At 38.4% G+C, this 24,100-nt stretch overlaps 1 protein-coding gene, 1 long non-coding RNA gene and 1 pseudogene across 3 annotated transcripts; 2 read left to right on the top strand and 1 right to left on the bottom strand.

Annotated features, from left to right (window-relative positions):
* The first annotated feature begins 1,528 nt into the window (after positions 1-1,528).
* LOC143885778 (uncharacterized) lies at positions 1,529-2,278 on the top strand. The gene is made up of 3 exons (XR_013253581.1): positions 1,529-1,752; positions 1,854-1,909; positions 2,021-2,278. It is a non-coding gene; the product is annotated as an uncharacterized LOC143885778 (long non-coding RNA).
* A 4,249-nt stretch (positions 2,279-6,527) lies between these two features.
* LOC143885777 (putative calcium-binding protein CML45 pseudogene) lies at positions 6,528-7,423 on the top strand (annotated as a pseudogene).
* Positions 7,424-10,270: 2,847 nt separating this feature from the next.
* Positions 10,271-18,622, bottom strand: LOC143885775 (pentatricopeptide repeat-containing protein At5g39680-like). Of its 2 annotated transcripts, XM_077389845.1 has the most exons (4): positions 15,913-18,622; positions 15,643-15,772; positions 13,369-13,654; positions 10,271-10,497 (listed from the first exon to the last, which is right to left on the bottom strand). In XM_077389845.1, exon 1 carries the CDS (start codon positions 18,112-18,114, stop codon positions 16,018-16,020), a length of 2,097 nt encoding a protein of 698 aa, XP_077245960.1. In that variant the 5' UTR covers positions 18,115-18,622; the 3' UTR covers positions 10,271-10,497; positions 13,369-13,654; positions 15,643-15,772; positions 15,913-16,017. The 2 variants fall into 2 exon arrangements, with proteins under 2 accessions (XP_077245960.1, XP_077245959.1); XM_077389844.1 differs by lacking the exon at positions 10,271-10,497 and having other exon boundaries at positions 13,214-13,654.
* Positions 18,623-24,100: the final 5,478 nt, after the last annotated feature.

Genomic DNA, 24,100 nt, shown 5'->3' with positions numbered 1-24,100 from the left:
TGGATTTCCTGACTTATTTTCACAGCATATTTGGAAATCTGATTTTTTTCACTGTCAGTGGCTCATTTGGAAATTCAAGAATTTGATCAGGATCCAAATCACAACACAAAATGGGCTGCAAATGTGAGAAATCCAAATCAAAATCTTCTCAGCATCCAAACGGGCCCTAAGAGAATTTGAGAACAACCCATTTCAAGGAAAACCCAAAGAGATTATGGTTCGATATGCTTGCAATCATTACCCGCATTCGGTACTTTTCTCAATTTTCAATAGTCCTTCAAAGATCATCATAAAAAGGGATTTGCTAGCCAATTTTGCGTAAAGCCATTTCGCGGCTGGCTTTTTGCATGTGAGAAAGAGGCAGCCGCGAAAATGGCTTTCGTTGAAATTGCCTAACAATGTGAAAACCTACAAAGTTCACGGCAAAATTGCAGTATGTCCTCATAAAGACTAGGTCATAAAAGCTCATATTTTATCTATTAATCATGTTAGTCCATACACACATGATGCTCACTTGTAATCTTATAGACAAATGGTTTTGAAGTTAAATATGATTATTCGTCAATCATATGATTTTCTTAGAAATGATGTAGTTTATGTCTCCCACTGAGGTCTTTGTGTCCCATTTGCGAATAAGATTTAATTACAACACCAAACAAGAACTCAATTTGGTGCCATTCAAAGACTCCATCAACCATAACACGGCAAAAGGGGGAAATAGAACAAGTCAATAGGGTATGCTACCAAGACCTTCCCTCTCTAGATAGACGCGCTGAAACCGAGAACATTTGATCTGCATTTCTTCTTCCACTTTAGACTGCTTTTTGTAGGGGGATTTTGCCCTGGTTTTCTTCTTTTACTTTAGACTTGTTATTGTAATATTTTATATGTAAATTCAAATTTTCTTTAAAGTGGGACCCAATCTAGATAATCATCTTAGCCGTCCATTTCGAAATGATATTAGAGTAGAATTTGAACCGTTGGCCTATTTTCATTTCAACCATCCATTTATAGAGAAATTATATGATGGTGGGCGTATGAACCCGTATTTTTAAAAAATGTACGGTACGACCTGCTCCATATTATGATCCAAACCGTCCATTTGTTGGGCAGCAACTTAAATAGGTTGTGCAACAAAAATCGCTTCCACAAGATGATCCTAGCCCTCCGATATATTGAAGTTTACATAATGTTCAGTCAATCTGTAGATCGGAGGCAGGAGGAGTGGCAATTCACACCAGAATATGGAAACTTCAATATATCGGAGGGCTAGGATCATCCTATGGAAATGATTTTTGGGGCACAACCTATTTACGTTGTGGCCCAACAAATGGACAGTTTGGATCATCCTATGGAGTGGGCCATACCATACTTTTGGAAAAATACGGGTCTGCTACCGGTGCTTCCACCCATCGTATAATTTCTCCCATTTAAAAGAGGGGTGTCACTATAAAAAAAATAAGGAGTGTAAATACATCTGGGTTAATGAATCTTACAATATTGTGTCGTGAGTCGTGGAGTCTCGTGACCAGGTCTGATAAATGGTTGGTTGAAATGAAGGGCGACTTTGAAATCAAGTAAGTGTATAAATTGAAGAGATATTGGGTCTTCTGATTCTATTTGCTTTGGTTTTTCCATTTATAGAACTTGAGAACAACCCATTTCAAAGAAAAACCGAAGAGAACATGGGTCGATCTTACATTCAAATGCTTCTTCTGGTTCTAGTTGTTTTCTCTCTCTTCTTCCTTCAAGGTAATATATGTTCTTCTTTTCATTCTTTGCTTTATGTTTATAGTTCATAATTTTCTTCTTTCTTTATTGTCCCTAAGACTCTTTTCCCTTTGTTTGATTAGCACTAGGGAGAAAATTAATGATATTTGAGAACGCAGCTCCTTTCAATCTACTTGAGGTGTGAATTTCCCATTTTTAATCGATTTCTCTAACCAGTATTTTGCGTCTTTCAGCAATTTTTTCTAGCTAAAATTTTAAAATTTTCCTCTTGCTTTTGTTGGGTTTTCAGGTGACGATGATGGATTACTCAGGGCCGGATCGCAATGGAAATGTTGGGCACTAGGATCTTACTGTTTCTATGTAATTTTCTCTTTCTGCTAAATAAGAGGTGTTACTTTAATTATGTGATGAAAAGTATGCTTCAAGATTCTATAGTGCACAAAAATATGAAGTTTTGAAGCTGCATTACTCAATTTGGCACATCGCGTGGTTAATTGTAATATTGAATTCAGTTGGAAGATATAACTTTAAGGCCGAAATCAGCTAATTCACTATTCCGTATATGGTTGTGACTAAAAGACCTGTTTTCAGGATTATAATCTGAGTCATTCAAGGAAGAGTAATGCTAGGGAGACCAAAAGCACAAACAAGTGACAGGATAAATGGGTTCAGGCTGCAACATCACAAGCATGATTTCAAATTTCGGCTTCTTCGGAATGCATTTTGGCCCTCACCGAAACCGAAATTTCGGACGGATGAAATCGAATAAAAGAATATTTTATCTCGCACAGAATTTCGGCTGAAATTTCAGTCATTTCAGCCAAAATTTCCGGAAGATAATATATAATTAATAAAATCGAGATTTTTAGTTGAAATTTCGACTGAAATTTCAGTTAAAATAAACGACCTTTTCGGGTATGTATGATTTCGGTTTCAGTCGAAATTTAGAACCATGATCACAAGTGCCCTAATCCATCTCTTCAAGTTTAGGAAAATCAGCAAAAAAGTAATATTTTTTGCACGTAAGGAACATTCTCATCGTTGGGCTCTCCATCTGGTCGTACTTTTGGTCTCCATATAATTCTTGGTGGTTACGCAATTAGTGGAGATGGAGGTCAAATCCACCATTAGACATGTCAGGCGAAATGAACAAAGAAAATAAAAACATGTTGATTGGCAATGAAGGTTAATTTCTCCACCATCATACAAGTACGGGTAAAGACTTGTTTTATATGAAGGGCTAAACTATAAAATGAAGCTTAGCTTACAATAACATCATTTAAAGTTTGTTGTTATTGGATGAAGTATCTAGGGTCGCACACTAATCACACTGTTAGAAAAAATTGATGTGCAAATCTGTAATTTAGGATTCGAAAAAATACCTTATAAGAAATTAATCTCACAACTTGAAGACAGAGATTACTAATAATATTTTCTGCAATAATAATCTGTGAAGGAAAAAGAAATCGTTAGATCACTTATCGAGTTGAGGCACGAAGAATCTTCGATGTCCTTAAGGCAAATCTCGCCCCCACTATGACGAATCAACGGTGCAGATGGGCGTCTCGGCGTATGCCTCCAGGATACAACAACTCTCGCTCCAGGGGTGTGCACTCACGCAGCCCGGATGCCTAAAAACTCGCTTATATTTGCCAAAAGCCTTGAGCAGAAAGCCAGAGAAGAGAAAGAGCAGAAGAAGAATCTGTCAAGGATGATCTTCTGTTTTCTCTAAAACCGATTTATATAGAAAGGTAATCGATCCGTTATGATGAAACGTCTCACTCTTTTAGTGCGTGAGAGACATTTTCCAAACGGTCACTAAACCACGATTAAGGAATCTCAAACGGTAAAAAAAAAGAATTAAAACAAAATAAATAAATTCTTGACCGTTAAAAGGAAAAATAAATAATAAAAAAAGAAAAGCCTTAAGTCCACGAACGCGGCCGGCCGCGCCGGGCCGGGCGGCGCGCGTGTGGTAAGATCAAAAGCCCACCGGACCCAAGTGGGCGATCCGTGCGCGTAGGATCTCCATAACCTCTTGCTCATTTACAAGGTTAAGAGAGTGAAAGTATATATATGGCCACTCTCATCCTCTCACACTTCCCATCTAGGACTAAAGTTTTCTCATGACTTTAGTCTTTTTGGAGGGAAGCCCAAAACCATACATAAAATTACTAAAAACACCCCATTGTAAGTTTGAATTACAAAAAGACTTCTTTTCACATAAAGAGTCAACAACTATATTGATTAGCCTATAAAAATTAAGGGAAATGATATCAGCACTTCAATATTTTGATATCCACGCTCTCGTTGCTTGTCTTTTATTATCTAATGGGCTTGTGAGAGCTTTTTGGGAACTAACAGCCTTTAAAATGCTAAAAGACAAGCTAGTAGAGCGTGATATCAAAACATTGGAGTGTTGATATCATTTTCCCAAATTTGATCATATAAAACAATGAGGTCATGTGATGTCCTAACATGCCATATGCTAAAGCAAGCCTACCATAGTGCAAGGCCTTGGAAGGACAACACTACTCACGCATTGTGTCTCTCTATGTATATGTTAATGAACTCACACATTCTCCGAGAAGGAAGACCCAGTCCAGAAAAGTAGATTTCCCTGTAGTATGAGTTGAGAGGATCAGAGTGACGAGGGAACCTCCTCTAGTCTAGGAGCATTTAAAATGAACACGTGACTCGCACGCCCAGAGTAAATCTGTCCAAGTGAGAGGCATGTCCATGCCGCATAGGTCATCCATGTCTCACAACCCAATAGTGCAAGGCATAGAACCCCATGTCATGAATGAATCGGCAAGACCAAAATTCTTGCATAGCAAATAGAGCCATCTATAGACAAGGCTAGGTCTTTAGTCACACTCTGCTGCTCCTCCCAGCCCTCTGAGTCTGTACTGTACTCGAGCACTCAAGTAGGGCTGCAAATGAGCCGAGCCGAGCCGAGCTTTGGGGTGTTCGGGCTCGGCTCGTTTAGCTTTTATGAAGGCTGGTGTTCGGCTCAGCTCGTTTAGTTTTCGAAAAAGCTCGGCCTGGCTCGTTAAGTGGAACGAACCGAGCTTAAGCTCGGCTCATCTCAAGAATGATAAAAACATACCATCAATGGGATTTGAACCCAAGCCTCGCCTCTAAATCCAACACCTTAACCACTCCGCCAAACTTTCATTTGTGATAAACAACCCACATTCTTTTATTTTATATATAAAAAGCAAACATAATCTAAGCTTTAAAGCTCGGCTCGGCTCGTTTATGAACCGAGCCTAAAGAGCTCGCGAGCTTTTCCAAGCCGAACTATACAGAGCTCAAGTTCGGCTCGTTTATTTGGCAAGCCTAATTTTTGGGCTCGGGTTCGGCTCGTTTAGTAAACGAACGAGCCCGAGCCGAGCTTTTAACGAGCCAAACCCAAACATGTTCGCGAGCCAGCTCGGTTCATTTGCAGCCCTACACGAGTCTACACATCTTGCGCATATAGCTAAATCCAATTAGGAACGAGGTAAGACTCAGGCCATGTCTCAATCCACCAAACCTAAAAGGTCAGCCATCCAAGGCGTAAACATGCATCATATCTACAAGACCGTTGTCTCCCAACCTTAGTAGTCCCGTTCTATTTTTCATTTCCTCTCTTTCCGTATGCTTGGTCCCTGGTGGCTAAGAACAAGTCCGAGAAGGTTTTCTCATTTAATTTCTCTAAACTTGGTAAACGAATTGGTCTAATATAGACTGATTCGTGCATTGCTCTTAAACAAAAGCAAAAGAAACAAAGCTGGCCATGAATCAAATTGGATAGACAACCTTAAAAGCATAACTAATACAACAAAAAATCAAGACAGAATTGGTAGCAAGATGACAAGAAGAAGCTTGTTGGTAGCCAAGGCTATTTTTCCCTTCCAATAAAATGAAAAAAAACAAAATTTAACCCTTTTGATGGGAATTTTAGTATTTTTTCACCCGTCAGTTTTATCTCCATAACAGTTCGATTTTGAAAGCATTTTCCTTGAACGTGTTATTCGGGATTTGCTAGGCAATTTCGCGGAAAGCCATTTTGCTGCTGACTTTTGCACCATGGAACAACCACCTAAGATGAATTAAATGAACAAGACAATTTGTTGAGCCAGTGTCATGCAAAAGTCAGCTGCGAAGTTGCTTTCTGCCAAATTGGATAGCTAATCCCAAACTATCAAGTTTTACACCATAACTCTTCCAGTTCAGACAATCCAAACCGTCCAATCTGTGGAGATTTTTGTCCGTCTATTTTTGAACATTTTTAAATGGCTAGGACCATCCAATGGAGAAGATCTTTGAAGCACAGACCTATCTACTTGGAGGACAAGAAATAAAAGGTTTGGAAAAAATGGACCCAACATCTATTTCTGAAAATATATGCCCACAGCCCCACACGAATGAAACTTGGCTCAGGTCGGGGGAACTTTCCTCAGACCCCTTGCTAATAGTCTAATAGCAAGGAGTGTGGAAATATCAATTACTTCTGAAAATAAAAAGTAAGCATGGAATTGATATTTCCACACTCCCACACTCTTTGCTATTATAGGGGATCTGAGGAAAGTTCCTCAGACCCAGACCCCGACCTGAGTCAAGTTTTGTTGTGCCCACAACAGCCCAAATGTAACAACCACAGAAAACTAAAAGGCAGGCCAACGTTTTCTTTTCTCTCATGTAATTTCATTGGAAATTCCAACCGTTAGACTCACTTCACTAAAGCAGAATATAAAGGAAGCTTCCTAGAATGACTTTCTGTTTTTCTTTATTCAGAAGACCATTTCCACCGCATTAGACTGCAATATACAAGCACCTTCCCAGTTGAATGCTTTATTTGATGCAATCCCAATATATAAAAGAAATACCCTCCCTCACATTCATCCTAAAAACATTCCATTTTCAGCATCTCATTAAAAACCCATCAACCCATTTCTTTCTTCTCTCAGAGCTACTATATTATAATGGAGACGAAATCATCAAACACCAAGTCATCCACTTTCTCATTAGCTGATTTTGAAGGGTTTCTCTTCTTTCACAAAATTCTCAATTGGGTCATCAAATGCAAGAACTTCTATTTAATAGTCCTGTCTTTTTTTCAATCGAAAGTCAAATTTTTCGCTCCGAAATCTAATATATACTGTGAGAGTAAGATCAAGAAATCAAAAATGGATGAGAGGACTGATACTATTTCAAGTCATCAACTTTGCTTCAATGGCAAGGGAGGTCTAGAGCTGAGCAAAGAAGATGTAGAGATGGTGATGGGTAAGCTGGGGATCTTTTGTAACTCGGGGAGCGAGAAAGTTAAGGAGTCTTTGGATTTGGATGATCTTTCTGTCTTGTTTAAGGATGAGGAACCAAGCTTAGAGGAAGTAAAGGAGGCTTTCTGTGTGTTTGATGAGAATAAAGATGGTTTCATTGATGCAAAAGAGTTGCAGAGAGTTCTATGCAATTTAGGTTTCATGGAAGGATCGAGTGTTGACGCATGTGAAAGGATGATCAAAGCCTATGATGAGAACCGAGATGGCCAGATAGATTTCAATGAGTTTCTGAAATTCATGGAAAGAAGTTTTTGCTGATCTTTTTGTTTGTTTTCCTTTTTTGCTCTTGTAGTGAGGACTCAAAAATGATTCTGAACTTCAACAGATATTTACCTTGTGAGTAATATAAAAATTAAGGTTGAGTTTGCACAGGTGTTTGGTTGGGTTTTGTCCTGTTTTGTAAAGATATATCTCCTTGTTTGAATATGAGATAAGTAGGCAATTGGGATTTCTCTCTTGTCATTTCCTAGTATGTCTAAGAGAGGAGAGATCTGTCTAAGAGAGAAAGAGACAGATCTGAGAGTTCTATAAGGCTGTTAATAAGGTTTGTGTCTGTGGAGTTGTGAGAAGTCTATTGTATGGGAAAATGAGAGAGGAGAGTGTGAAGGTTTGAAAGAGATTTAGGGAATGGTTTCGGGGTCGATCTATTTTGTAATAGATTGATCGAGGTGAAACTCTTGTAATCGTAGCGTTCTTCCTCTGAGTTGAATTTCTCAACTCCTCCATAGATGTAGGCTTTTACACCAAACCACATAAATGCTCATGCTATTTTTGCGCTCTTGTGTTATTGTCATTTTCTTATTTCTTTGCTCGTTATCGGATCAGATTTGGCCTAAGATTTCTACAATTGCTATCAGAGCTATTGATCTGACCGAATCTCAAAACGACATAGTTAGAAAGATTATTCAGGACATTCTCCATAGAGATTTCACAGCACGATAACCACTAAGTAAACTTTTATGTATGATTTTGGAAGGTTGTTGGATCCATCTAGGATAAGCAAGACTGATCACAGTGAGGAAATAGATGTCCTTCATCCCTCTCCCAGACCTCTCGTCCCAACAGAAGCACGAGACCGGAGAAAGAAACTAGTCGTATGATATTGGAAGGTTGTTGATAAGCAAGACTGATCACATTGAGGAAATAGATGTCCTTCACCCCTCTCCCAGACCTCTCGTCCCAACAGAAGCACGAGACCGGAGAAAGAAACTAGTCGTATGATATTGGAAGGTTGTTGTAATTTCACTCTTTGAAAGAAAAGGGTGAAGGACATACCCATTCAACAGGACATGGCTAAGGTGATGATGGAAAAAGATGCTAAACCAGAGAAGAAGACTGACAGCTGGGGGAGCACATCGAGTCAATGGCCTCAATAACATTATTTTCAACGTTATTAAAGAACAATTAGCACAGAATTTATGGGATAAGTTTGAGATAATCTATATGTCGAAGAGCATCGCTAATATAATGTATTTGGATTGTCAATTGTACAAGCACAAATTACTAATTCATAGGAAATATGGTGATAACACTAATGTTCGGGAAACATACATTGAATCTTGAAGAAGTCACAACATTGCTCCTATCAAATGAGATAAGGAGGAAGCTCAATCATGAGGGTAGTCAAGATCATGGGTTAATTCTATTGAATTACAGTGATGTAATAGCCCACGTCTTTTAAGGTCATTGTAGTCTTTTTATCTCCTTGTTATTATAATTAATACCTTTAGGAATCGTGAGAGGTTCATATGTTTGTGTTTTCCCTTCCTCCCCAAAAGTCTCTTTCTCCTATCTCCCCTCTCTCTCACATATTCCAATGATCAACTATTTCAGTTTGGTATCATAAAAGGATATTGACGACCAAAGCTCCTTAAGTTTGTGAGTTTTTCCGTCTGACCGCACGAGTTACGACTGGTGTAAGCAACTGTATGGTTAGAATAGCAAAACCTAAAAGATGGTGATTTAAGAGATTTTCATGTGTTTTTTAGGAGCATTAAAAATCTCTAAATCCAGGTATGATGAAATCCTCATTTTACTCCTGAAAATAGATCTGCCAAATCGGATCATTTCGTTGATGAAAGCTTCTGTTTGAAAGGGTTTGCCTAGTATGATTTTGCATTGTTTCAATTTTATAGAAAGGAGGAAATTGGTTTCAAGTAGTCAGGCAACTTTTGAGATCATGGTGGTGATTCTCCGACAGGAATATTGACCACCCCCTCCTCCCCTTTCACATTTTATTCATTGATATTGACCAAAAATTTAACAAAAAAATAAACATTTGAATTTGTGTGTCCTGTGATGATTTTATTGCTTTGGAAGCTTTGAAGAGTATTATCCATGGTGCAACATCCTAAGGGTCTTGGTGAGATGTGTTGTTTCCTAAAGATGTTAGACATAAATCAAAGCATATACATAAGCAGTCACAAGCAATCTATGTAATTTTATTAGTGGTCTTGGTTGTGAGTCTGCCATGGGTGTCCATAATGAAAACCCAAGTCTTCAAATTACTACAGTCAAGCTTGATGGGGCTATTTACTTGGAATTATAATAAATCACATAGGAATGTCCTTTGATAGGGCTAGTTAGGTTGAGATCAAGAGTTAGCAAGAAAGACACCCAATGTTATCGACTTATCGTTATGAGGAGTTTGGTCACTTGAACCAAAACTACCCAAGATTTGCTTACAAATAGGAGAGTGATAACAGTTCTGATTATACAGTGGTACTATTGATGAATGAAAAAAAACAGGTCGTTAGAGATATCCCCAAAGTCTCCATGGGTAGTATCACTTCTCTTGATGAATAGATTCCAAATTCCAGATGTTCCGTTTATATATGCATTGGGATAGATCAATCCAATAGGTTTCAAGAGAGAAGGGAAAGTGTAGTGTCATTGGGTGATGAGACTACTTGTAACGTCACGGGCATTGGGGCAATGAATATCAAGATTCTAACTTTCAAAAAAAAAAAATGCATATCAAGATTCTTGATAGAATGATTTGTACTTTATGACGTATGTCTTAAAGGTAGAGTGGTATCTTATATCCCTCAGTAGTTTCAACTCCAAAGGATGTAGTTACTTATAGGTGGAACTATGAAAATCACATGTGCTTGCATGGTTCTAATGAAAGGAGAGAAGTGTGGCATATTATATCATATGGCTGGAAATGCAGTGGCTAGCAATATTCTTATGACCTCAATGGGTGCTTGGAAACAGAGGGCAGTGAATAACAAGGCCTTATGTAGGGTCTCTTTACAATTGAAGTACCAACTGATGTGATGAGTTTTTAGGCGGCAGAAGATGATAAAAGTGTTGGTTCCTGTGATAGGAGAGTACAAGTCAAGATCTCTCTCTAAAGTTGACCAGACAAGTTGACTCGGGGCAGCTACATATGTGTGTTGGCTGTGTACTGATGGTGTGTAGCTCGTGCTTCAAAATCCTGAAAGATGTTTACGATAAGAACAAATAAGTAGAGACATCAACATGAAATCTTCAAAGCAGCCACAAATAAGCATAGGTAGAGATTATTGGGTTTTGTCTTGCCTAGAAAATTCAATAACAATTATAAAACTTTCCAAAAATGCTTATCCTGGTTTGACTACGAGATACATAGGTAATTGAGATTTCTCTCATGTAGTTTCTTGCTTTGGCTAGGAAAGAGAATGCGAAATGACAATTCCTTAAAATCGTGAATAGGGTTTTTGTGGATGGAGTCGTGAGAGGTCGCCTGTGTGGAAAAACAAGAGAGGAGAATAGGAAGGTTTGCATAAGGATCCAGGAAAGGGTTTCAACATATATGAACTAATTTGGTATTAGATTGGTCAGGGAGATATCATTGTAATCTTCTTCTTCTTTCTCACAGTGGAGATATTTGACTTGCCTGTGTACGTGGGTGGAACCATACAAATACTCATGATAGCTTTGCATGCTTGAGTAATTGTCTTTTTGTTAATTATTCGGATTTGATTTGTCCTGACGATTTCAACATGTTGGTTACACTTAACTGCTCAAGGGTAGGGAGATCAAAGAAAATTACAAAATGGATGGGTGAAGGGAACATTTTAGGATTTTTAGAAGGGTAAGGGAAATTCTGAGGATTGGGGGGTTATTAAAATAAATCCCTGGCCCAGGAGAAATTAGAAAAAGAATTGGTGGATAATCTCAAAGTGAACAGTTGAATCTTTCATTAATTCAACTGGGTTCACTTGAATCTTTCATAAATTCAACTGGGTTTATGAAACAGTTCAACCAGTCAATCTCTGATTCAATTGGATTTCTAATACTTCATAAACTACAAAACTTGTATGTTTATGCCTGTAGGTGTAACCACCAAATTGTAACACATAAATCATTGCATCTTTATATTTTTTTACTGCTGTAAATTATTATGTAAGTCAAGAATGGGTAATACTAAAGTAACTTCTATGGCTGCGTATCCAATGTTATGTGTTGAAAACTCTTTTCCTTGACCATTTTTCAAATGAGTGAGGCTTCAAGTTACCATTTCAATTTAACCAACAGTATTTTAATGATTCAAGGATATTACTGTAGTTAGTTACCAGAACTTGTCTGGACAAATCACAGCTAGAACAGTGATATCCAACTGGCAAAGCTGTTTTTTGTTCGCATCAGTTTTGCAAAAATAAAAACAGCAACATTATAATTTAAGATTAGCCTGCAAGTGATCGTGCTAAAAAAACACAAAGACATTAGTTTGGGAAATGATATGTGCACACCCATGTTTTGATAATGGCACCCTTCACTTTCTTAAGCCCCTTCTGATTACACATGTTGATAGCTTTATGAGGAATTGTGACTGTGACAGCCTTTAATAGTTAATTAGAAAGAGTATACATTCAGGAAAGGCGTGTCAATATCAAGTACGGGAGTCTCAGATATTATTTCCCTAAAGTTTTTATCGAATCATATAACTTTCTAACTCATTACACATTGTCTCTGCAACTTCAAAATCATAATATGTGAACGTTTTCTGCCACGGAGTAAATCAGAGAGTGGAAAGGTTTCCTTTTAGTGATTCGAAAATTTATCCCTCTGTAGCAGCTGCTGTTTTTTTATGATTTTAGGGAGGGAATTTATGCTGTTTTCTTCCTCAGTATTTCAATTTCTGTAGTTTCCTTACTTCGGGGTGGGGGTTTATGCTGTTCTTCACACTGGTTTCATATGCTTTTTTGTTAAGGACAACTTAGCCCTTCTTGCCATACTGTTTTATCATGAATAAATTGTTAGTGATTTTGGTTTTTTCAAAATCATGTATTTTTCATGTTTTAGTGTTTTGGAAAATGTTTTATCAAAAGCGTTTGGGAAAAAGAAACTGTTTTCTTGGAAAGATTTGCTTTTACAAAAGGATGTAGAAGTGTAGTTGAAAAGATAATCCCGTACCGAGTGAGAGAAAGAAAAGAGAATGGCTTATAAAGCACTACACTTCTCTAATACTTGTTGATTGCACATTAGGTTGGACCCGCGGGACAGTGCAATGCACCGTTCGCACGCGCGCGCTAGGCGTGGGCAATGGGCGCATAGTGGCGCTTTTTTAGGTGCACTTTGCACTTCTCACTTCGCACTCCAACAGTCAAGGAATGTGATCCGCACCATAGATAATTGATCTAACGATGACGGGGTTGGAGAGAGGTTTTACTCAAACCAACAGTCACCTCTAAAATCGATCAGGACCGTTCAATATCAAATGGGTGCGATCTAACAGTTAGATTTCAATCATTCTGGAAAGGTGCCCTGTAGAGGTGTTTTACACACTGAAAAGACACCTGTGGTCTGTAAAATGTGCAGAATTCGGTCATTTAATAACAAAATCGAATTACCAATTTCCTTCTGCTATTCTGACAGATTCTAAACACACTTCTACATTCTTACAAACTCCCCAAGTATTTCTACATACTGCTTTCTTTTGTTTTATTATTCTAGATACTGTTCTTCTGCAGAAACAATATCTGGAAATTTCTCTAAGACTTGAAATTTCTGAAGGGCATTTCGGGTTTGATTCCGCTAGTGCGAGGCGTCATCAAACGTTAGTAGGGCTTCCCTACTAGGCTGCATTGTATCTTGGAGGCAATTCGCGGATCCCCTTTGCACACTACTGGTGGGAGCGAATCTTGTCTTAAAGAAAGTGATATCACGCCTTGAAGCAACAGTCTTTAGTTTCTGTTTTCTATCACAGTACCCTCGAATTCTCCAACATAAATTACTAATGTTGCTAAAGTTTGATTAAATCAGACAGCTAAAATAAGAAATAAAAACCATAGCTAAGAAAGCTTTAAAATACAATGTTACATACCATGGTGATTCTTTTTTTATATGGGGATTCCATCGAACCATCGCCATTTACGCTTTCTATAATCAACCAAACCAATATATACCAGCTAACCTTTTCCGGGTTCACCTTTATTTAAGGATTATTGTACGATGGTACTTCATTCAGCAAAGCCAACACTGATTGGCCTCAACTGCATCATCCTCTGAACCCAAATCAACCATGCCTTCCCATCTGAAACTTAAGAGGCATAAGATCCCCTCCACCACTGAGTGCTTTCAGGTCACGAAATTTGTATTGTTGTGGTATCCTATAATAATAGTACATTGATAGCATTGAATCAACGATGACAATTTACGGCATACAAGTTGAATAATGACAATTTATTTCTCAAATATTAAAGCTCTGAAAATATCAAAAGAGCACAGCAGGGTATGACAGAATGGAAATAACGTCTAAAAACACTTAGGAAGCGGTCTTTTGATTACCGATTTCGAGCTGGACAAGTTCATACAAAAACAGCAATCATGCAAAAAATAAGCCAATCTGATTATAGATTCAGTTGGTTTTCCATACAACTGAAAACCATGCATTTTGAACTCAGGTCCAAGCCAATCCGAACTGACCCAACCAGTCCCTAGTCAGTCAATACATATTTCGACATGGGCAACATCGACCATTCTCTTTTTTCTGCATAATTTATCCGGGATTGAACCCACAACCTCATGGTTTTGATATGGTTGTGACAGAAAGTGGCTTCCATCTAATATACAGGCTCAACAAAATCACTAGGAGTTGGAAGTTAAAAAAGGTCAAAAACAAGTCAAATAACTTGGTGGTGGCTATTGATTGGATGGTAGCAAGGAAAAAAATAAACACATGTGACAGGCTAAAAAGGAGGAAAGTACAATTGGCGAGTTGGTGTGTCGTCAGCTCAAATAATGAAGAATCTTTGGACCATCTTCTTGTGCATTGTACTCTCGCCCATCAGTTATGGATGACAACGGTAAGATCTTTTGGGCTAGAAATGCCTCTCCAGATATCGATCAAGACGATAGTATTGGAGTGAAGTGGAGGACCGTTTGGGGATGTTGGTCGTTGGATGTGGAGATCGGTACCATACGTTATAATTTGGCAACTTTGGGAAGAGAGAAACAAACAAATCTTCAAAGAAAAAAGGCGTACCTGAGGGACTAGCGCTTGATACCAAATCTGATCTCATAGCATGGACTAATATCAACTAGAAGGCTTCACGTTATACTGTGGGGGAGATCCAACGGAATTGGAAGAAAGTAATCTTTGAAAGAAAGCAAAATAAAAAGGAAACACCAAGATGCCCGCCTTCAAGTAGGTGGATTAAACTCAACATTGATGGAAGTTCAAAAGGAAACACGGGACGAGCGGGCATCTGTGAACTGTTTCGGGATTCAAATGGGTGCCTCCTTCTATCATGCTCAGGCCCAGTAGGTGTGTGCAATTACAAATGAGGCAGGAGCGAAAGCCTTTTTATGGGGATTGTGATGGTTCGTAGAACATTGATCAGGTAATTTGATCATTGAAGGAGATCAATAAATGCAATTTCTTGGGAGAGAAATAAGGTGGTGGACCCGTGGGCATTAGCGAATTTCATTTCAGAAATTAGAGACCTTGTAGCAATAATTGCACCAAAGTTTCAACACATGCGTAAATCTACGAATGAAGAGGCGGATAAATTAACAAAGGATGGTGCAGAAAGGGAAGAGATAAACATTCAAACAGCAGGGCATGGAAACATAATGGAGGGCACAAGGGGGTGCTGCAATCAGGGGTGATAACACCCTCTTGGCGCAACTGGTAATAATATAGGTGCAAAGGAGAATGATACCAGGAATCAATCAGGAGGAGCAGATCAGTGATCTCATTATGGTGGTCAAGATTTGGATCTAGTAAAGTTTCATGGATTCAAGCAAGGCCTGAAATTATCCATATCAGACATTGTGATTTCACTATGGTGGACAGAGTTTTTGAGTTCATTGTTTTCTCCTAGTTTATGTCCAGCAGTTTCTGCTCCTTCATGTGTTTAGCTAGGCTTTATATGCTTCAAGAGGGGCAAGAAAAAGGAAGGTTGGGATTCTTTCAGTGGTGTATTTTCTGCAAAAGTGTTATATGGGTGGGACGCCTTGTCCCCGTGTCTGTAATATGCTTACAGCTAAATCGTAGCATTTTAAAAAAAGAAAAAAACAGTCAAATAACTTGTGCTATTGGGATTCAAAAGAAGATCAAGAACAATTCAAATAAATTGTGAGTTGAGGCTCTTACGTGGCATCCAAATAAGAAGGATTCCCAAAAGACGTATCGAGCATTTGGACTGCACAGGAAGCTGATTTGTCATCATTCAACATTGTAAGGACCAGCAAATTCAATCTGAGTTCCATGAAATGAATCAACCCTGCATGATGAAAAGAAAATTGCTCAACTCAAGAAGGTAGTTGCGGAATCTAAACCCTTGCAACTTAATTGGAAACCATCATATAATTCGTAAGGAAAGAACAACCACAACAAACTCCATAGTTTAGTAGCAACACTTACCGTGTCTCGGGAACTAGTTCAGATCATATGACAGCCAAAGGGCATTCTAAATCCGAACACGAAGATAAACCATAGATAGCTCACATACTGTAAAGTCCTTCAAGGTCACCAGTAATCCCCACAAGAACAGAATCCACTTTCAAAACAGTGGAACCGGTTGGCATCTCTAATGACTATTTTTCTGTTTGTGACATTTGAAATGAGCTTTGCAGCCATATGGCAGTCCTCACACATCCGTAGGTTCTTAATGATATGGATTGGTGCTCCAGGAGGCATACTAATAAGACCAAAAGCTATCGCCAACTTTTCACTATGATACCTAAGATACTCTTCCTTTTGCTCATCATCAACATCATGTAGCACAGTAGCAAAGTCAGGAACATATCCTACTAGTTTTATTTTTGTTAATAACTCTGTTAATTTCTCATATATCCTTCTCGAATCTGGGTGTTTCCTATCTTCAGAAACGAACACATGGGTGTCACCTTTTACCTGAATCCAACTCACTCCAGGTTCTTTCTTGATATCTCTCCCCCTCATCAACTTTCGAATCTTTACAACTCCATCCCACCTCTTTGCTTTTGCATACATATTAGACAATAAGATATATGTTCCTACATCAACAGGATCCAATTGAAGGATAATTTCTGCAATCCGCTTTCCTAGACCAAAATTTTGGTGGACATGACAAGCACTAAGAAGTGTCCTCCATGCAACAACATCCCAGTCAACAGGTGTACATCTCATAAACTTCTCAGCTTCATCTAGAAGCCCGGCTCGACCCAGAAGCCCCACAATGCAAGTATAGTGTTCCACACCAGGTGTAATTCCAATATCTTTCATCAAATTATTCAAATAGTAGAACCCATCACTCACAAGACCCAGATGGCCACAAGCAGACAGCACCCCAACAAAAGTCACATAATTTGGTACCTCTCCTACGATTAACATATGTCGAAAGACTTCCAGGGCTTCGGAATCAAACCCGTGATGAGCGTAACCAGCTATCATTGAATTCCATGAAACAACATCTCGATAAAGCATGCCTTCGAATATTCTGCCTGCATCATCAACACTACCGCTCTTCGAATACAAGTTGATCAAAGCATTCCCCACAATCAAATGTGCCTTAAAACCCATCTTTTCTATGTGGGCATTCAATAGATCTCCATACCTTAGTGCAGATAAACCCGCACAAGAATTCAACATAACGGCATAAGTGAACTCATTAGCCCGAACTCCGTCTAGTTCCATTTCTACAAATAGTTTTAGTGCTTCTTCAAAGCCCCCATTTTGACTGTAAGCACTCATGATTGCCGTCCACGAGACAACATTTGGGCCCACCAACCGATCAAAAACATTCCTAGCACTTACGATCCTACCACATTTGCCGTACATATCTATGATTGCACTTCCAACATAGACATTGAACTCAACATATTTTCTCAAAATTTGGCCATGAACCTGTAGACCCAAATTTAAATCTTTCATACATGCACATAGACCGAGAATGGTCGTGTATGTGACATGGTCCCATGCCACAGACTCATTCCCCATCTTATTCAATACCTCCAATGCCTCATTGAAATATTTATGTTCTATAAGCCCATAAATCAATGAATTACATGAAAAACTATCCACTCTTGGCATGGTCTTAAAAACTCTCAATGCCCCTTCAACATCAGAACATCTAGAATACATATAAATAAGTGCATTCATAACATATGAATAGAATACCAATCCAGACTTCAATACATAAGCATGGCATTGTATACCTACTTCAAAAGCTTGAAGGTTAGCACAAGAAGAGATAACTGTGGCAAATATATACTCATTTGGACGCGGTGAAAACCCGTTGTTCATTGATACAAACAATGAGAGAACCTCCGAAGAGAGCCCCTTATGAAAATATCCCGCCATTAATGTGCTCCAAGAAACAACATTTCTCTCAGACATTTCATCGAACAGACGGCGTGCCAATGAAATCCGCCCACATTTGGCATATAAATTAACAAGAGTGTTGTTTTGAATTAGGTTGGAGTCAGTTTGAGTGGTTCTGATCAAGTGGGCATGGATCATTTGACCGAATTTCACATTGGTTTTTGTAGAAACAAAGGTATTACTTGGTTTGAACTTGAATAGAAAAGGTGCGTTCTTGAGGAGGAGAGCATACCCATCTGATATGGATTTGTGGGTTTGCATGGAACAAAATCTTAGGGTCAATTGTGTTTAGAACTGTCATGCATCAGAAAAGATGGGCATGTGCATGATATGAGTGTCATTAATTTAGAGGGATATTATCATAAATTGAAGGTTCCTCTATGTAAAAATTGAATTGGGTTCGTTCAATTTATCTTTTCTATTGTATAAAAAAATTTAGGAACTTTCAGAAATATTTTTCCTATCCAAACTTTTCCAGAAAATTCTTGGAATCCAAATAGGGCCTGAGAAGAAAATGCTCACTTTTATTTCTTTTTTTTTTGTTTTGTTTTTATTCTTGTCTTGAAATATCATTAATTGCATATCTTGGGGCCCTGTTTGGATTGTTTGGATTACAAGAATTTCCTGGGAAAGTTTGAAAAACTTTTACAAATTCTTTTGCATTTCCAGTGTTTGATTATGCATAAAAAAAATGTAATAAAGAACTTAGTTTTTATCCAGAAAGACCAGTAAATTTTGGAAACCAAAAACATTTTCCTAAGAAAAACATTTCCTGGCGTGCATTCCAATCTTGGCTTAGGACATAACAGGAGGTTTTATATTGATGTGGGAACGGAAAGTCGGGTATTTTTCAGAAAGTACAATGGGGCCCACTTTTTAGGATGATCCAAACCATTCATTTGATGGGCCACAACAATGGTCACAAATATATGTCACTATAATTTTTCAGCAAAGGAAAAATTTCAGGAGATGTTGAATTTTTTATATTTTGTATGGTTTATTGCAGAAAATTTTGAAAAATAAAGGGGAGTATGATAAATCGACTCCCCATGTGTCTTTCTCTCTCCTCTGGGTTAGAGAGAGAAAGAGGAGAGAGATCGACACATGGGGAGTCGATTTATCATTTTGGGGGGTTGATTTATCACTGCCCAAAATAAAATAGTTAAAGAAACCATAGATAGTTTTGGTGTGATCCAAACGTTAATCGATAGGATTCGATCATGTCCGTCCATTGGATCCATAAGGTTTGAAATTATTTTGGATCTTGACCCGTGACCACAATCCGATGGAGCGTCCTAGATCCGAATAGATATGTCAATTTGCAAAATTACCCTTCATATTTTCATTGATTTATGCCCATTAATGAATGGTATTTTGGTAACATTAAAAAACCATACTCAAAGTCTCAAACCACAAAAAGCATTTCATTTTTCCACTTTTCATGTATTCATGTCAAGAAGTTAGTGTTAATGCACTTCATTTATTATAAGCCTTCGACAGGTCATTTTTCTCACACTAACACATCCAAGGTATGTTCATTGGCAAGGAGGTCGAGCCCATGCCTCATTGTATTTTTTTATCTCTCTTTGTTTTAGAAAAATGAAGTAGGAGTTTGATACTTTGATCACCTTATTGGATATTTGATTATAAAACAAGTTTCAGTTTCCATGGCATGCTGGTGGCATGAAATTGAAATCAGTCATTATTTGAGAGAAGGGAGGAGAACCCATCATAAAATAAAGCATAACAAACAGGTAAAGTGCTTCAGAAGAATCCTTGACATATTTTTGCAAAACCTCATGAGGGAAGTATGTTTGAAAAGTCTACTCCTTTTATGTTCAGAAGAATCAAAGATAATGACTCTCTCACTTGCAAAAATATTTGAAGAGCCGGTGAAAAGGAGGTTATGGGAGAGGGTACCTTTGAGATACTGCAAGATACACTTCGCAGGGATCCTGCACTGGGTATAGAACTATAGATAGAATGAGAATATCATATTGTATTGCACCTACTAACTGACTATATGCATGAGGATTAGAAATGGTATTATCATTTCACTTCAAGACTTTAGAGCCCGAAGAAACTAGAGTAGATATAAGATTGGCTCTGCTCGTGGAAAAATAGTGGCATTAGATTTATGTTTCAATATATAGAGCCATTTGGATCCCATGCATACATAACCAGTCACTTGAGGATCAAGACACCAAGTAACTTTTTTTACCAAATCATCAAATTCATCAAGCATGATAGCCACCCAAGACAGATTTGTGGAAGTTTGCATGTAAGAAGTAGCTCTAACCTCATCAATGTTCAATAAGTAGCAAGAGAGAATGGAAGTGTGGAGAAAAATTATTTCAGTTTAAGGTGACCAGTTTGCGAGCAAGTGATCATGGAATGATGCAGTTGATGAGGCAAATTGATGCAGTGCCAACATGGCAGCCATGTCATGCCTAGGTGGTTTTGGTGGAGTTCCAATGTACAGTTCCTCATTAATGTTGCTGGCCCATTTTGAACTTGATTTTTGAGCTTCTAAATGAAAGTATCATGGAAAGTGGTAAACTACAAAGTTGTAGGTCTCTTTGAGATCTTTCCAACAAGTATTTGTGCTTGACAATTGGACAGGAGGGTAGAAAGTTATGACAGTTTTTGTGGACTATGTCTGTTGGTTCCCAAAACAGTCAATGTTAGTGAGTTCCTTTGCAATTAATGTTATGTTAGTCCCTAAGCTAGCTAGTGGAGGAGCTTGAACGAATTTGCTTTGGTTTTCTTTTATTTAAAGAGTTAGAAACTATCTTGAGATGGGATTTTGGATGTTGAGAAACTTATGTAATTGATGGAATATCAATTAGGTTGAGCATTGCTCCCATTTTCTTCTTCTTCTCTTGTTTTTTTGAAATGGTTCTTCTTCTCTTGTTGTGTTCTTGATTTCTATTTTTCTTCTTCTTTCCTATTAAGCACCCGCATTATCTAGTATCAGAGCCAACGTTACTCTCTTGGGCTAGCTTCGATTTGATTTTCATGGCGGCACGAAGAGGTAGAGGAAGGCGTGGTAACCAAATGATGGAAGATTTGAGAGATGAAAGAGATGATGAACTTCAAGCACTTCGAAGACAAGTTGAGCAACTTACCATGCGACTTGAACGCCAAGAGGCTCGTAGTGAGTGTGGTAGATCAAGCCATGGAGGTTCTAGTAATAAATTCGATGTGAATCCCTTCGCCAATACTCGTGAAGAGGCTAGGTTGGGAAGGTTCTATCGTGATTTCGACACCGTCAAAATTGACTTGCCGGAGTTCCATGGTCGTCTACAACCCGAAGAGTTTCTTGAATGGCTTAGTGCCATTGAGAAGTTCTTTGATTACAAGGAGACACCCGAAAGCCAACGTGTGAAGCTTGTGGCTACAAGGCTTCGTGGCTACTCTTCAACATGGTGGGATAAGGTTCAAGAGATGAGAATCCGCAAAGGAAAGCGTAAGATCTCTTCTTGGGAGAAAATGAAGTCAAGGCTTAAGGAGAAATTTCTTCCGTTGGATTTTTCCCAAATTATCTTTTCTCAATTCAACAACCTACACCAAGAATCCAAGAGTGTGTTGGACTACACCGAAGAATTCTACAAACTCATGGCTCGTAATGATATTCAAGAGGGTGAAGATCAACTTGTGGCAAGGTATGTTGATGGTTTGAAGTTTTCCATTTGTGATGAGGTGAAAATGCATCGATCATTGAGCGTCAATGATGCTTATCAACTAGCCTTGAAGGTGGAGGCTAAGCTTTCTCGTCGTGGTGCTAAAAAGTATGTGGATGTTCGTAGTCTCTATCCTTCTTTCGAAGGTGAATCTTCACATTGAGGAGGTACAAAGTCAACGTCCGAATATTTCAACAAAAATTCTACAAAATCAGCCCCCACACATCAAGTTGTAAATCAGCCCAATCTTCCCAACAATTCAAATGCTTGTTTAAGTGTGGTCAAGTTGGCCATCGTTTCAAAGATTGTCCAAAGAGGCAAGTAGTTGCCTTCGGTGATGAAGAAAATGATGATAATTTTGTTGATGATTCAAATCAGCCCATATATAATGAGGATCTTATTGACTATTCAAATCAACCCATATATGATGAGGAAGATGACATACAAAATGAAGAAATCGAACTCGAAGAAGGAGAAAGTTTGGTGATCCAAAGAGCATTTGCTATACCAAAGGTTGAATCCGATAATGATTGGCTTCGTTTCGATATTTTCAAGACTCGATGCGAATCTCATGATAGGGTTTGCTCCATTGTGATCGATGGTGGGAGTTGTGAAAACATCGTATCTCATAAAATGGTGAACAAGCACAAGCTCAAAACCGAACAACATCCAAAGCCGTATCGGATTGCATGGTTCAAGAAAGGGTATGAGAGTAACTTTTTTTTTTCAAAAACGAATTTGATCAAGAGACCAATGATAATGGTAAATTCAATGCTCTACTTGTTGTTGAAACTAACGAGGAGTACGAGGAACTTCAACGGCAATTCAATGAATTCATCACCAAAGAAATTGGATCCGATTGCATATTAGGTAAACCGATGGATATTGAAGTGATGGATGAATGGAAAAATATTACATCAATTTTTTCATCCAATTACATCGATCCATTTTTATTCGATCCTACATTGAAGCTCACAGTTGATATTTATATATTCAAACATGTTCAAAATCTGGACAAATTATCACTTCTTCATGGAGATTATGAAGCGAAGTTTGATCTTGGGAAGTTTCAATTGATGATCATTCTTCGATACTTCAAGGTTCGAGGGCGAGTTTTCTCGAACCAAGGAAGTTTAGCAAATTTCAAGATCATGTGGATGCCCCTTTTCAAGTGCTTAAGACAATTGGGGATAATGCATTCAAGGTTGAGCTCCCTCTAAATATCAATACTCACCCAACTTCAATGTTACAAACTTGATAACTTATCATGAAGAGCTTGATGAGAACTCGTGGGCGAGTTCTTTCGCACCCGGAGATAATGATGCAGTGCCAACATGGCAGCCATGTCATGCCTAGGTGGTTTTGGTAGAGTTCCAAGGTGCAGTCCCTCATTAATGTTGCTGGCCCGTTTTGAACTTGATTTTTGAGCTTCTAAATGGAAGAATCATGGAAAGTGGTAAACTATAAAGTTGTAGGTCTCTTTGAGATCTTTCCAACAAGTATTTGTGCTTGAAAATTGGACAAGAGAGTAGAAAGTTATGGTAGTTTTTGTGGACTGTGTCTGTGGGTTCCCAAAACAGTCAAAGTTAGTGAGTTCCTTTGCAATTAATGTTATGTTAGTCCTTAAGCTAGCTAGTGGAGGAGTTTGAACGAATTTGCTTTGGTTTTCTTTTATTTAAAGAGTTCGAAACTATCTTGAGAGGGGATTTTGGATGTTGAGAAACTTATGTAATTGATGGAATATCAATTGGGTTGAGCATTGCTCCCATTTTCTTCTTCTTCTCTTGTTGTGTTCTTGATTTCTATTTTTCTTCTTCTCCTCTCTTAAGCACCCGCATTACAAATCATCATTTATTAGAGCATTGCCGGGTAAGGAAGAGGATGGAGGAAGCTCTGAGCTATTGGTATCAGTTTGACAGTATTGGGATAAGGTGGATGTTACAGGGAGCACCAGTTATGGTGGCGAGAATGGGCTTGGTCTTGTGACTATAGTTGGGCTCGAATCGACATGATGCACGACTTTATTAGCAAACATTGGTTGGGGTTCAATAAGTTGAGCAATAGAATGTGCATTATATGTCGTTGTAGTTGGTAATAGTAGTGCTCGAAATGATGGTGGAGCAACTGCGGTTGGGGCAGGTAGGAATGTATGCAAAAGACTTTGAGATCATCGCCGAAAGGGATGGTGGAAGTGGCACCTGTAAAAGGAAAGTGGTTTTCATTAAACATGCGGTGAGATATATAGGTGCGATTGGTGCAAATATCGGCGCATAAATAGACCTTGTCACCAGTAGGATAACCGATAAACATGCAAGCCTTGGTGCGAAGAGCCACTTTGTCTTTCGTGTACCCGCCTCAATACGGATAACAAGTGCAACTAAAAATACGGAGGAAGCCATATGTAGGAGGTTGGTTAGATAGAACTTCATACAAAGATTTCTTTTGAAGGCCTATACTGGAAAGACAATTGATAATATGGATAAATGTGTGAAATGCGGAGCCAATATACATTCAGTACATAAGATGCAAACATCATAGATAAACCTATCTCTTTCATATGATTG

The sequence above is a fragment of the Tasmannia lanceolata genome, unplaced genomic scaffold, assembly GCF_043159265.1.
Source record: "Tasmannia lanceolata isolate RefF3 unplaced genomic scaffold, GAP_Taslan_0.1 ptg000009l, whole genome shotgun sequence".
Taxonomy (NCBI): Eukaryota; Viridiplantae; Streptophyta; class Magnoliopsida; order Canellales; family Winteraceae; genus Tasmannia; species Tasmannia lanceolata.
This window is presented reverse-complemented; position numbering and strand designations above follow the sequence as displayed.

Excerpts from the sequence above, each read along its gene's own strand:
- LOC143885775 (XM_077389845.1), bottom strand. The coding sequence starts at position 18,114 with ATGCAAACCCACAAATCCATATCAGATGGGTATGCTCTCCTCCTCAAG.